This window comes from Zootoca vivipara, chromosome 9 (genome assembly GCF_965207765.1).
Source record: "Zootoca vivipara chromosome 9, rZooViv2.hap1.1, whole genome shotgun sequence".
NCBI classification, from domain to species: Eukaryota; Metazoa; Chordata; class Lepidosauria; order Squamata; family Lacertidae; genus Zootoca; species Zootoca vivipara.
In genome coordinates, this window is record NC_142592.1 from 50,359,268 (window position 1) to 50,372,986 (window position 13,719).

General features: G+C 38.4%; 1 protein-coding gene across 2 annotated transcripts in view; it reads right to left on the bottom strand.

Annotated features, from left to right (window-relative positions):
* TRIM24 (tripartite motif containing 24) overlaps nucleotides 1-13,719 on the bottom strand; it is a 41,159-nt gene that overhangs the window by 13,296 nt on the left and 14,144 nt on the right. For both annotated transcript variants that reach the window (XM_035127546.3, XM_035127545.3), the window contains exons 2-8: nucleotides 13,184-13,302; nucleotides 12,495-12,642; nucleotides 11,583-11,715; nucleotides 10,064-10,180; nucleotides 7,315-7,429; nucleotides 4,228-4,374; nucleotides 2,454-2,571 (exon numbers count right to left, since the gene is read on the bottom strand). In XM_035127546.3, coding sequence (XP_034983437.3) covers nucleotides 2,454-2,571; nucleotides 4,228-4,374; nucleotides 7,315-7,429; nucleotides 10,064-10,180; nucleotides 11,583-11,715; nucleotides 12,495-12,642; nucleotides 13,184-13,302 — 897 coding nt within the window. The remainder of the gene's footprint in view (nucleotides 1-2,453; nucleotides 2,572-4,227; nucleotides 4,375-7,314; nucleotides 7,430-10,063; nucleotides 10,181-11,582; nucleotides 11,716-12,494; nucleotides 12,643-13,183; nucleotides 13,303-13,719) is intronic.

Consider the following 13,719-nt stretch of genomic DNA (forward strand, 5'->3'; position numbering starts at 1 on the left):
CTGGATAAAAATAATTATATTTACAAGTTAAGGATTTACTGTCTACCATTAGGCAATACCCTCTGCCACATTAACCTTTCTGGCATGTGTCATTGCCAAATATCTAAAATAAAAACCCTTCTGTTAACTCTGGAGCTAAGTTGTTCACATACACTTTTATTTAGCTGCCTAGACCAACACAAATATAGTCAGATAATGGTCAGATACTTACGAACTGTTAAGTATGTACTTATCAGTTATCCTCTTAACCTAGCAATGCAGGGGGTTGGACTACATGACCTTCATTCCAAGACACTGATGGCCACTTCATCATGGCAAATTTCCTACAGGATGTCACTTCCATGTAGGGATTAATGGATCAGCCTAAATTTAGTTTGTGTCCTTTTCTTATTTGATCACAACAAAGTCTGCTCCTTCCCACTTTAGCATTTAATATGTAGATCTTTTTCTTTCAAAAAATCAGCAAGAATTACATTAAAAAAGACATTAAAAAATATTTACAAGGTTACCATAGGGCCAACTTTAAACGTTTTCTCTCTTTACACGTAAGAGTTGCCTGGAAGTGCTAGAAACTTGCTGTGCAAGTTGAAAAAGTGGGCATTAATGCCCCTGAAAGTGGCAGAACATGATGATTTGCTGTCCATCCTAGGGACTTTGTTTAGAAAAAAGATAATTGCCCTACTGATCTGGGGCAAGTAATTCCACTTCTGCACATGCTGCCTTGGATGACATTGGTCATTGGATTGGACCTTATAGCTGATACTCAAGATAAATAATGTCCTTCAACCTAATGAAGCTCAATTCAGCTTGTTACACTGGGAATGAAGGCATTCTTTGTATCTTTGTGATGTCCCGAACATTTTACAGAACATCATAACTGGTGAGACAAGCTGTGCTCACATATCAATCCTATGGTTTCCTTTTCCTTATCTTAAAACAATGTAACTTTCGCCCTGCCATAAAAGAATGAAACCTTAAGCAGCTCCCTACTGTAAATCCATAAAACCTTGAACTGTCAAACCTCTATTGCATGTGTCCAAAACAACAAATTACTAATTGAACCCAATTAGCCAGAAATATTGTTTTCACAGAGATAGCATCTTGTTTGAGTTAAAAGAATCTTGTTTGAGTTAAAGATATGGAATTTGAATCTGGAATTTATCCTATTCCTTTCACATATATAGCCTAAATACCTTATGGAATTGTAAGTTTTGATATAACTTAGAATAGTTCCCCCACCCCAAACTGTGTCAGTTTTACAAAAGTATCAAATTTTTGTTCTTAACGGGGGAATTTAGTATAAACATTCCCTCCTTTGAGATTCTCTTCAGTCCTCTCTTTCTGAGAGACTCACAGCTTGCACCTAGGTAATGAATAAAGGTACCTCGACTATTTGATTGGTCTGATTTCTGTAATGCTTTGTTTCTGAGTTACCTCATTATACTATGTTTTTACATGTTATTGACTAACCTCATTTTATTTTCTGTAATGCTGAACCAGTCATATTAAGTAGAAGAAATGTGTTAACTAAATCTGCATGTCTGAGGCTCATTCCTGGATCCTGTATTTTTGTATACTAATGCAGAGAGATTAACCCTGCTCCACCTTAATATGACAACTGTAAAAGGAGGAACTAGAGTACTGCTTAACCAACAAACAGAAGGATTACTACACAGAAGTCTTGTCTAGGACTTCCACCCTGAAGAGAGCAAAAATTGCTTTAGATCCATGCAAGCACATTCTTTTTCTGTACAAAGTCCTTGGGTGGGACAGAACATAATGCCCCCATTGTTCTTAAGAGCATCTGTGCCCCAATTTTCAATGTGTACAACAGGAAACATACTTTCTAGCCACTCTAGGCAGCTACTACATATTAAAAACAAAGGCCGAGAGTCTGCCCTTGGACTACGCCATACTCTTTTGTGTGTGTGGATTCTAAAAAGAACAATATTCCAATCTGGGATATACAGATCAGGTGAGTTTGCTTTGGAATATACACCCTATCTGACTCCTTGAGCATCCCTACTCCCATCTTTGAAATGTAATGTACTTGATACATACATGTGTCATGTGACAACACATTTTTTCAATGTGCTTATGCATGCAGTTCAAAACTGCAGCTAATTGGGGGTTCCTACCGCCTGCACAGGCAACAAGACAGATGTGTGTATTCGGAGCATACACAAAGAACACAAAATGTCCTGTCAATAAATGATATCTCTATGTAGAAATTCATCATGAATGGAGGCTTTCTTGTCCCTCCCTCCCAAAGTGGAGGGAAGAAGTAAAAAATAACAGAAATGGATTATTCTAAGAAGGGTATCAAGTTTGGAGGGGGAATGTGTTCTCTAACCATTCCTCTTAAAAGAAATCAATGCCAACAGTTATTTCAGAGAGTAAGTTTAGTAACATCAAAAGTTTTTAACAAAGATGTACATGGAAATGTACCATACCTAAATTGAAGATATTTTGGGCCCAGAAGCTAGGATCACAGTGAAACACGGTGGTGGTGTTAGACACTGGTAAGGCATCACACCTTGCTCTAAGGAGGTATCTTAATCGATATGTAATCTAGAATAAATCAGGAATAATGTATGAAAAAGTTCAACTTTTTCTGCTGTTATCTGGAGAAAGTGTTCCACATAAAGGCTATTTCCCCCCATGATACCACCCTAAAATTGATTTAAAAAAAACATATAGCATGTTTCTCACATTCTTAACAATAATATTGTATTTCATGAATCCCATGACACAAATATAATTGGCTTTAAAATATACAGTACTATTATTTAAATTAGAATACACAGCATCGCTCCTGGCAATGCAACAGGGCTTCTTTCAAAACTGTGAACTAGCATGACAGATAAGATACAACTTACACTAGGTAATAATAAACAGAAATAAATACATAATATGGTATTGTAATAACAAACAGCTAATAATAAAAATGAAAGACAAAAATGTGTAATACAGGAAGCTTTGGCTATAAGTGGATGTAACAACAACTGAGAGAGGAGATACTTTGACTGAATTTATTTAACTTGGATTCAGCAGTGGTGCATGATGGAGGTGAAGTGGCGGCTGTGCCCTCCATGGGATAATGGTGCTACACCTTTTTAAAAACCTGGTTGTTGTGTGTTTTTAAAATATATAATAATCAGTTTCTTGTTTCTTTCTAGATTGAACAACTACCCTTTATGTGGCTTTGCTGGAAAAAAGCAACTTCAAAGGGGCAATGTGAAACTGCTGGCCTGCATCAAAGGTTCAGTGCTTTCACTTGTGGATTTAATTGAGACAAAAGGGTTTTTCTCATGTAAAGGTGCTACACTTGCCAAGACAAGGGCAAGAAGGCAGCAAGATCAAGGGAGCTTTGGGTTGCAGGCAGCTACACAGGTGTACACACAGCTTTAGCACTGCCACCACAAAGATGCTGCTGTGACTCCCCCCTCTCCCCACACTGCTGCTGAGTGGACTGCTTCATCCCTTGCAATGGTAAACCCATGTTAGCCATTAGCTGCATGCTCACCTGGGTCAATCCCAGCTCATTAATACATGCATCTAAAAATATGACTATTAAACTCATGCATTACATTTTTAATCCCTGCTTGCAGAGTTTATTTTTAAGCACTCTTTCTAGTTTTTGCATGCTTCCATAGTAGAACAATGAACAACAGTAGCAAGTTTATAGTTAACTGTTCAGCAGACTCTGTTCTTATGTTCCTTGCTTTCCCATATCCTGCTAAGAGCACAGTCTTATAACATTGTCTTTGTAATCAACTTGCCATGACTATGGCTTTCCTAGACAAAAGTCCAGTAGCTCTCTATCCGTACTCTTGAAATTTATGCACAGTGTGGGGGCTACCTTGTGAATCTGTTTAGATACTGTACTAAGTTTGCCTGCTGCAATCGCATATGTGGAGACACTTGTTGAGGAAAAATAACAAATCATTTATTATAGGAAATACATAACATGGATAATTTAATTTAGAATTAGAAAATCTATCCTAAGTTGAAGAAAACAAAGGTGGCTGTGCCTTTGTGTCTTGTAGAGGCGTAAATTGGAGAGAAGGCAACCTGAAAATACCAGACAAGATCAAAGGATAGGTCAGCATTGAGATCAAAGCGACAGAGACAGTGAAGGAAACTGAAGCTCTCTTACTCTAATTGTTTTAGTCCCATGCAAACTCTTCTCTGCAAGCAAGTTGCACCCCAACTTCCAACACTTACTAGGCGTTTGCTGTACAGTAATGCTGTGCTGCTACCACTGGTGACAGCCCATTTAGAAAAGTCCATGACATGTTCCAGTTGCTTAGAAAGACCTGCCACTTCCTGTTGTTGCTGTACAAGCTTCATTCGGTGTTCTTTAGCTAGACACTGCAAGGGACAAACCCAGACACTCATCAGTTCTTTTGCCAATTCAAACAGTTGCATTTTTCAGAGAAGATACAAGAACAGCTGTGTTCATAAGTGTTAACTGTCACTAACACATTACTCTAGTTGTGTGTTTATTATCTCCATCTCTTCAAGTGATCAAACACAAGTAAGCCTTGTCTTTTACATCTTATTACTATTCAAACCCTTTGATTTCTACCCTTTGTTAGCTACCCTTTGACTCAAAGTAGTATGCTAGAAGACTGATGTGCTAGAAGTGATCATTTCAATGAGCACACTCTAAAAGAGAAGTTGTAAGTGCTAAGAAGGTTGTGAAAAATCCAGGGGCTGAGAAAGGGGCACAACCCCCAAGTTCCTAACTATCTCTCCCAATATGTAGGCTCTCGGAATCTAGGCAATACAAGATCGCACTTGATTAACACACAGGCAGATAATGCCCAACAGAGTGCTTTTATTTAACACCAGAAAATAGACAAGTAAACAATCACATCCTTCCATTGCAAAAAAAAAAAGCTCATGAACTTGGAAACAAAGCAGAAAAGCAAAGATCTTTATCGATGAAGGACCATACCTGCCCAGATAATAGCAACAGTGTCTACCTTGATTGTCCAAGAAATGGTGTTAAACAAAGACCAAGTTCTGCTTTTTGAACCCTCTTAAATGTAAAGGGACCCCTGACCATTAGGTCCAGTCGTGACTGACTCTGGGGTTGCAGTGCTCATCTCGTGTTATTGGCCGAGGGAGCCGGCGTACAGCTTCCATGTCATGTGGCCAGCATGACAAAGCCGCTTCTGGCGAACCAGAGCAGCACATGGAAACGCCGTTTACCTTCCCACTGTAGCGGTACCCATTTATCTACTTGTACTTCGACATGCTTTCGAACTGCTAGGTTGGGTTGGCAGGAGCTGGGACCGAGCAACGGGAACTCACCCCGTTGCGGGGATTTGAACTGCCGACCTTCTGATTGGCAAGCCCTAGGCTCTGTGGTTTAACCCACAGCGCCACCCGCGTCCTTTCTATACCCCCTTACTGTATGACTATTAATTTATATGAGAAGCCTGTTTATGTTAAACAACATTTAAGTTAAATAACATTTCCATCCTCAAAATGACAATAAAGTGTTTTTTCTCTAAATAGTGCTCAAGGTTTTATATGCTATATCCTGTTTTCAGTGACTATTTGAACACAAGCTCATGGAAATTGACATCTTTTTAACCACACTGTTCTCTCAATCATTCTTTGCACCTGTTTTTAACCACAGAATGTACCATACTTTCTTGGGTATAAGACTACCGTAGGTTTTTTAACTTTAAAATAAGGTTAAAAATCTGGGGGCGTCTTATACATGGATAGTGCATATGCCCATTTTCTAAATTTGGGGTCCCCAAAAGTAGGGCGTGTCTTATATATTGGGGCATCTTATGCACGGAAAAATACAGTACTTTCATTTAGTATCTTTGTACTGTATCTCTGTTTCAGTAACCAGACATTTGCCTGCCTTACTTATGTCAGGCTTCCTGAACTAGAGTATATAATACAGAGGTCTAATACTGAAAACAACCCTAAAGAAGCCCTTATGGCCATTTTATACATGTTTCTTTATGCTTGCATAACCCTATTGCTAATACATGTATATAAATTGAAGCAAAATAGTTAAGTCTAAAGTCTAACACAGCTCAAGGTAATCTCTGCTGATAATGGAATACAATGAGCCTCTTCAAATGCTGTTTTGATCCTTTGATTTATACCTGGGAAATTAGCAGTAGTGGGCCTTGAAAATGAGTATCCCTCTATGGGAAAAGAAAGTAATTATGCATTTTGTTTGGTATTACATCTTGTTCAAACACAAGAGAGGATATCCTGCTTCTCTCATTGAATTTTACCTGCAGTGATGTGGGCAGCCGAGGGAAGATGTTATCCCAAAGTGTAGTCACAATGGCCCAGCATTCCAATGCCAAACGTCAAATATACAAATAGCAAATATGTTATTTGAACCTCATGCAGCCAAAATGAACCCACAGATACACAAAGGACACAAGGGGAGAAAACCCCTAAACAGTCAGAAGCATCTAACATGCTCAATGGCCACAGTATGCAGGTAACGGGGCAGAGATGGAAATGGAGTAACTAGGTAAAGATCATGACCAACCTTACCCACATGACCTGATGTATGTACATAAAGAGTACTTCAGAGGCCCTACTCACAGGTTCGTTGCTAAGGTCAATTAGGTTGGTGGTGACCACTCCGCCCAAAGCTTTATGCATTTCTCTCCATTATTGTGTATGGATTTTTCTGTACAAGTCTTTAAAACTGGATTCATTTGTTCTGTTTTAACTGCTACTGCTATTGGTTTTGAAATTGCTGAGGTGTTTGAAGATGTGTTATGCTAACTTACTGAAATGTCTCTGTTATGCTTTAAAGTTGCTGTTTTTCCTACTTTTTATAAATATTTATTTGGTGATTTCTAATGTATTTTATAATGTGGCAACACTAAAGGCTTAAATACACTCTACACATATTTCTTTAAAAACAAATAAGCAGGAGCACTCCATACTGCAACTATTTGTTTTCAATGTAAATATAAATTATCCAAAGTAATCACATGCCTAGTGTGAAAAGGCATACTCAATATCTGATTGTGTTTGGATGGGTAGTATTCAAAGACATACAATGGAGTTTTAAAAAAATACAGGATTGTCTATCGATATGAAATCCCTCCTATGCAGAAGAAGAAAATTTTGAAACCTTTCCAATTGTTCTTCTTAAAAGAATTTAATAAAGTATAACAAATGCATTTAATAAAGCATGACAAATATGTTCAGATCTATTTAGCAGTACATATTACTGCAAAGTGATTTTTAAAAATGTGCAGTATGTCAGAGTGGGGTCATAATGTTGCCCCTCAGTAAATAATAATTTACCTCAAGCTGATGGAGTAGAGCTTTCCCCTTTTTGTTTATTTCTACCATCAATGTGAAAATAGCAACTTTAATGTCCTGTTCCACCAGCTTTTGATTCCGATTCACTTCATGAATCCTAAAAAGGTGGAAAACAGAAATGCTCTTTAATATGCTCAACATGGGAAATGTGCAAAATAACTTTTGAAATCTTTGGACACCAGTAAACTTGGTCCTAACTAAGCCCTAGGAAATAAATGGAATGAAACAGCCATGAACTCAAGTTCTACTTATTTTAATTGGATTTTTGTTCCGACTAGCATTTGCTGGATTATGTCCAATCAACTTCATGAGCCTTTGGGAAAAACTTTGAATTGTCCCTTCTTACTATAACAATTCTATGATTCTATGAATCTTGAACGTTTGAACTTTAATGGTAAATTGGAAGAAAAATGAACCCTCAGCCTTATGGATAAAAGTGAAATACCAAAAAAAATGCTTCTTTCACATCTTGTGTTACCAGCAGTGATGTGTAGTGTACAATTTTCAATGAAATTTTCCAGTGCTTTATTTTTCTGCAGAAAATGTTCTGTTTCATATTTTTATTAGTAGAAATGAACAACTGTGAACTGCAAATGCAATGTTAGGCAAGCTTGATAGTTTCAAAGCTTTTAGCCTTGTTTACTAAAAACAAGTAAAAGAAGTCCTCTTTAGGCCATCAGAAAATGTTCTTATTTAAATTATGCTAATTTGCAAAGTAACATTTTCTGCAGTTTTTTCCATTCAAAATTTTCTGGATAACCCACATCACCAGCTACCAGAAAGGTAAAGAATAAAGGCACTGTTCTTTTCCCTGTTCTTCTGTCAGGGATCTTCTCTCAAAACATGCATGCTACTATTCCTCTTTGTAATTGAACACCTCAAAATCAATCTCCTTCCCCTCCCATATAATTTAATTTTTTGAATGACTGTTTATTTTTTTAAATATTAATTATAAGCAATATAATATTGTAGTGTGTGTTTTTATCAATATAATTTTGAGTACACCATTATTTGCATTTCCTGTTCCATCTCCCAACTCTGTCATACTCCCATTTTTAGACAGCTTGCCTTAGGGCAGAGAGTTCTCATTTGTATCCTTTATATGTGCCTTGGATGAAGGTACTGAGGCAATGCTCATCAAATTTGCAGATGACACCAAACTGGGAGGGGTAGCCAATGCCACTGAAGACAGAATAGGGATTTCAAGGTGACCTTAACAGATTGGAGAACTGGGCCAAAACTTTAAAAATTATTTTCAATAGGGACAGATGTTAAGTTCTACACTTAGGTAGCAATACCAGCTGCACAAATATAAGATGGAGGACTCCTGGATTGCCAGTAGTACATGTGAAAAGGATATAGGGGTCTTAGCAGATGACAAGCTTAACATGAGTCAGCAGTGATGTGGCAGCACAAAAAAGCTAATTTTATATTCTGGGTTGCATCAAGAGAAGTTCAGTGTCCTGCCTTGGTTGGACCACACCTGGAGTACTGTGTCCAGTTCTAGCCACCACAATTTATGAAGGATATTGACAAGTTGGAATATGTGCAGAGAAGGCAACCAAGATGATAGAGTCTGGAAACCAAGATTTATGGGGAATGGTTGAGGGAATTGGGTATGTTTAGCTGGGTAATGAGGAGATTGAGAGGATATATGATAGCCATCTTCAAATACCTAAAGGGCTGTCCATCAAATAGAGCAGGGGTAGGCAACCCAATCGCCTTCTCAATGCGGCCCGCGGACGGTCCGGGAATCGGCATGTTTTTACATGAGTAGAATGTATCCTTTTATTTAAAATGCATCTCTGGGTTGTTTGTGGGGCATAGGAATTCTTTCATCCATCCCCCCCCCAAAAAAAATATAGTCCAGCCCACCACATGGTCTGAGGGATGGTGGACCGGCCCACGGCTGAAAAAGGTTGCTGACCCCTGAAATGCAGTGGTACCTTGACTTACAAAGACAATCCGTTCCGCGGCTGTCTTCGTAAGTCGAGGTTTTCTGATGTCGAAGCGCCGACCGCACGCACCACTCTGCGCAGGTGCAGAACGCGTGGCCAGGCGCATGCGGTGAAAAGGCTTCCGGGGTTGTCGACTTCGGAAGTCGAAACCTTCGGAAGTTGAAGCGTTCGGATGTCGAGGTATGACGGTAGAGGGTAGCACAAGCTTGTTTTCCCCTGCTTTGGAGGGTAGGACCCAAACCAATGAATTAAAGTTATAATAAAGGAGATTCCAACTGAGTATCAGGAAGAACCTTCTGACAGTAAAACCTGTTTGACAGTGGGAAAGACTCCCATGAGAGGTGGTGGACTCTCCTTCCTTGGAAATTTTTAAGCAGAGAGTAGTAATGTATGATTTAGTTGAGATTCCTGCATTGCAGGAGGTTAGACTAAATGATCCTTGTGGTCCCTTCCAACTCTACAATTCTATTATTCTTTTGTAAAGCAGTATATTTTTAGGAACAAAACAACAACAATAATCCATAGTAATAGTAATGCAAATGCAGTCACATTATAGTTCATCAAGCCTCTTTACAGTGATTCTGATAATTTTTTTGTGCATATTAAACTGTTATATTATATAGTACAATTCCAATGGTCATGAAACCAATTACAAAAATACTTCAAGGGAAAATATCACCTGAAACCCACAATATGAGAAATAGCTATAGATTAAATTTAGCCTAGAATATATGTTGTATAAACATGATATTTTATTATTATAAAACAAGTACCTATTTTGAATCTGCTCCCCTGTATATTTTATATATTTGCTTTTTTCCATCAGCTTCGTAATTAATGTATCAATTATAACCTTTTGATTCTGAAAGGCTTCTTCTATAAACTGGTACCTGCAGTAAAAGAAAAACAACAAACCATGCACATAGCAAAATATTCCCCATCTTGCCTTACTAAAAAATGAACCGCACAACAATGACTTTTTAAAAAGTTGCTAAAAGGTAAGGCAAATTATGCGACAACAATTTTTCATATGAAATCATTTTATTTTTATAGGTCATGGGAGGCCAATAAAATAATGATCAATAAAGCATTTGATTGCCAAAATTGTATGGCCTATGGCCATAAACATTGTCCAAGATTATATTGTAAAACCTCTAAGTACTTTTGACATTTAGACTAGTCATGCCAAAATTTACCGCCCCTTTTCTGCAAAAGAGGAAAACCAAAATTGTACTGATATAACTACAATCCATGATCCCTAGATAACAGGACCAGTGGTCGGGGAAGATGGGAATTGTAGTCCAAAACATCTGGCGGGCCAAAGTTTGGGAATGCCTGGTCAAGATGCTATTTTGCATGGGAAGGTCAAAGCTTCATGCTAGGAATCTGGCAATTAAGGGGAAATAGAAACTGGACTACAGTGGTACCTCGACTTACAAAGGCGATCCGTTCCGCGGCGCTCTTCGTAAGTCGAAATCTTCGTATGTCAAAGTGTCCATTTTGCGCATGCGCGAAGTGTGATTTTGCGCTTTGCGCAGACCAAACGCGCGACGAAAATACTTCCGGGTTTGCCGACTTTGTAAGTCGAAACCTTCGTAAGTCGAGGCATTTGTAAGTCAAGGTACCACTGTAATACATTCTTCTCCTGATTAGCTAAAATGTTGGAAGTGGGGGTGAAATATTGTATATTAGTCAAGCTAGAAAATAGCTAGTTATGGAGTCAGAAACTTGAAGGACTGAGAGTTGAAGAGCTGCAAGAAAGAAAAGGACCTAGACTGCTTTAAGAGAACAGGGACACTGGAATGTGTTAGAGAGCACAATGAAGGAAGCCAGAAAGCTGAACCATTTGGGAAACAGTCTAGAACAGTTATAGATGGGTACACTTATTTTAAACTGCTCTTATGTGTAGCTACCAAAACTGAAAAATTAGGTGTGCCCCCCATCTGCTTGGGAAAAAAATGGTGCAAGGTCTTATTCATTCCATGCCCAAGTGCCACACTACTCTACCCAGTATAGAAAGTATACTGGGTATACTTAAAGTCCAGAAGGTTAATAGCCTGTTTAGTGGAGATGGTCAGAGAAAAATAAAGTTACCCACTTGGCAGCAATGGTTAAGTTAACAAGGAGGAGTGGTAGGTCTAGCTGGTTTGCTTGCCTCTCTTCTCTCTCACAGTTCAGGCTACAACCTGAACCACCACAGAGGTTATAGGATATTTATATTTTTGGAATAAATTTAAATCTGCCTTCAACTTTCAGTTTCACCTTCAACTTGGTTACATGCAATTGTAATACCTGTGTTCTTTGTGTTCCAGCAACTGGCAATCCCGACATGTCAGCTTGTCACAAGTTTCACAATAAAGCTTTAGCTGCTCCTTCTTGTGATAAGGACAGAACACAGGTCGCTGACTAGTTACACCAACTGCTTCTGCAAAATTAAAGGGGGGAAATCAACTTTTGTTGTTGTTGTTGCTAGGATTAGAAGGGGCAATTTATTACTACAAGTAACCCTACATATATTACTGGAAACAAGGAAGATTCTTCCCATCCCGGTCCCCCAATGCAATCAAGTTGCCTAGCAACACTCTCTATAGGCATGCTTGATGGAGAGCTCTAGCACTGTTCTCCACAACATAATGCCAAATTATGAAAGAAGGGAAATAATAGAAATATCACTTTTGCTCATTTTATGTTGGGAGCAGGATTGTGCATCTAGTCTGAGGATTTCATATGCCAGATTCAAGCAATGAGAATCTAAATAAGAAGTTACGTTTCCAAAATTTAAAAAATTATTTAATGATCCTCTCAGGTGGGCCTTAAATATGCTTCATAGTTCAAGAACATATTGTATGGCAGTTATTATTGAATATAAAGAATCAGAGGCTTGCTGTCCACATTCAGAAACAATTATCTATAATATTTATTGATATTGTTAACCTTTTCTTTCCTCTTTTCTTAGAACTGAATAGCCTCATTCACGCATCACATTAAATTGTAGTTTAAAACAATGGATATCCACTGGCCCCCCAAAGTAGTCTTGATCAGGAGATATTTCCCTGAAAACATTTGTGTAAAATATCTGAAGACTGGCACAGATGTTAACCCCGAAGTGTACTGAAATAATGAAAATGAACAAAACTAATACATAGAAGAGAATGTGGAAAAAATGCATTAGATAATCTGAGCATTAAGTAAAAGAACTTTTACCTGGAGATACTTCCTCTTTCTGTCTGACTGTATGATCCTTCGTGAATTTCACCCTTTGATGAGCTCGTATGCAGGTCTTGCATAACCATTCAACACACTCCACACAAAAACCATTGGCTTCTGCATTGTCTTCACAGCTTGTACAAACCTGGTAAGTAGAAATAAAAAGTATGCCTATTGAAACAAATCAGCATATTTGCTTTCAGTGGCATCATTATTAGTAGGAATGAAAACCAGTGAGAAACAGAAATCAGATTTCTCACCTACACATATACTTATTTTGGCACTGACTTTTGGCAGGAATGTAGCCTACTTTACAAAGGTAAGAATCATATCCATTGCTCTGCTCAGATTTGCCTCTGATCCTGCCTACCACTAGAAGGTTATCCATGAGTGAATTTAGATATTGGGATGAAGAAAGTTCTCCCCCATTCTAAACTTTGTGCCTTCCCACATTGTAATATTCACTATTACCCTTTGATAACTAGATTCTCTCTGTAAGCTGCGAATCTTACACATAAAATGTCAAACAACACAAATATTTTACTCCTTCTATACTTTCATTTCCTGGATGACAACTAGAATATAAAATATGACAGCAATAACATTTTCATTTTAAGTATAAGGTATGCAGAGAAGACTGATGAGTTGACAGCTTAGGGAATTTGAAAAGCATCAGACACACTCACCTGATTTGACTTCTCCACCGTACTAGTAGGAACCTCAGTAGTATCCTTCACAAATATGTTATCGATAATGTGTCTTTCTGCGCATTCCTGGCCACAAATTGGGCAACGAACAACACCAACTAGGGAGAAAGAAAAAATGACATGAATTAATAAGTTTAGAAATAATAATAATAATAATAATAATAATAATTTATTATTTATACCCCGCCCATCTGGCCGGGTTCCCCCAGCCACTCTGGGCGGCTTCCAAAAAAAACAGAAATTCTAAAATACAGAAATCCATCAAACATTAAAAGCTTCCCTAAACAGGGCTGCCTTGAGATGCCTTCTAAAGGTCTGGTAATTGTTCTCTTTGACCTCTAGTGGGAGGGCATTCCACAGGGTGGGTGCCACTACCGAGAAGGCCCTCTGCCTGGTTCCCTGTAACTTGGCTTCTCGTAATGAGGGAACCGCCAGAAGGCCCTCGGAGCTGGACCTCAGTGTCCGGGCAGAACGATGGGGGTGGAGACGCTCCTTCAGGTATACCGGACCGAGGC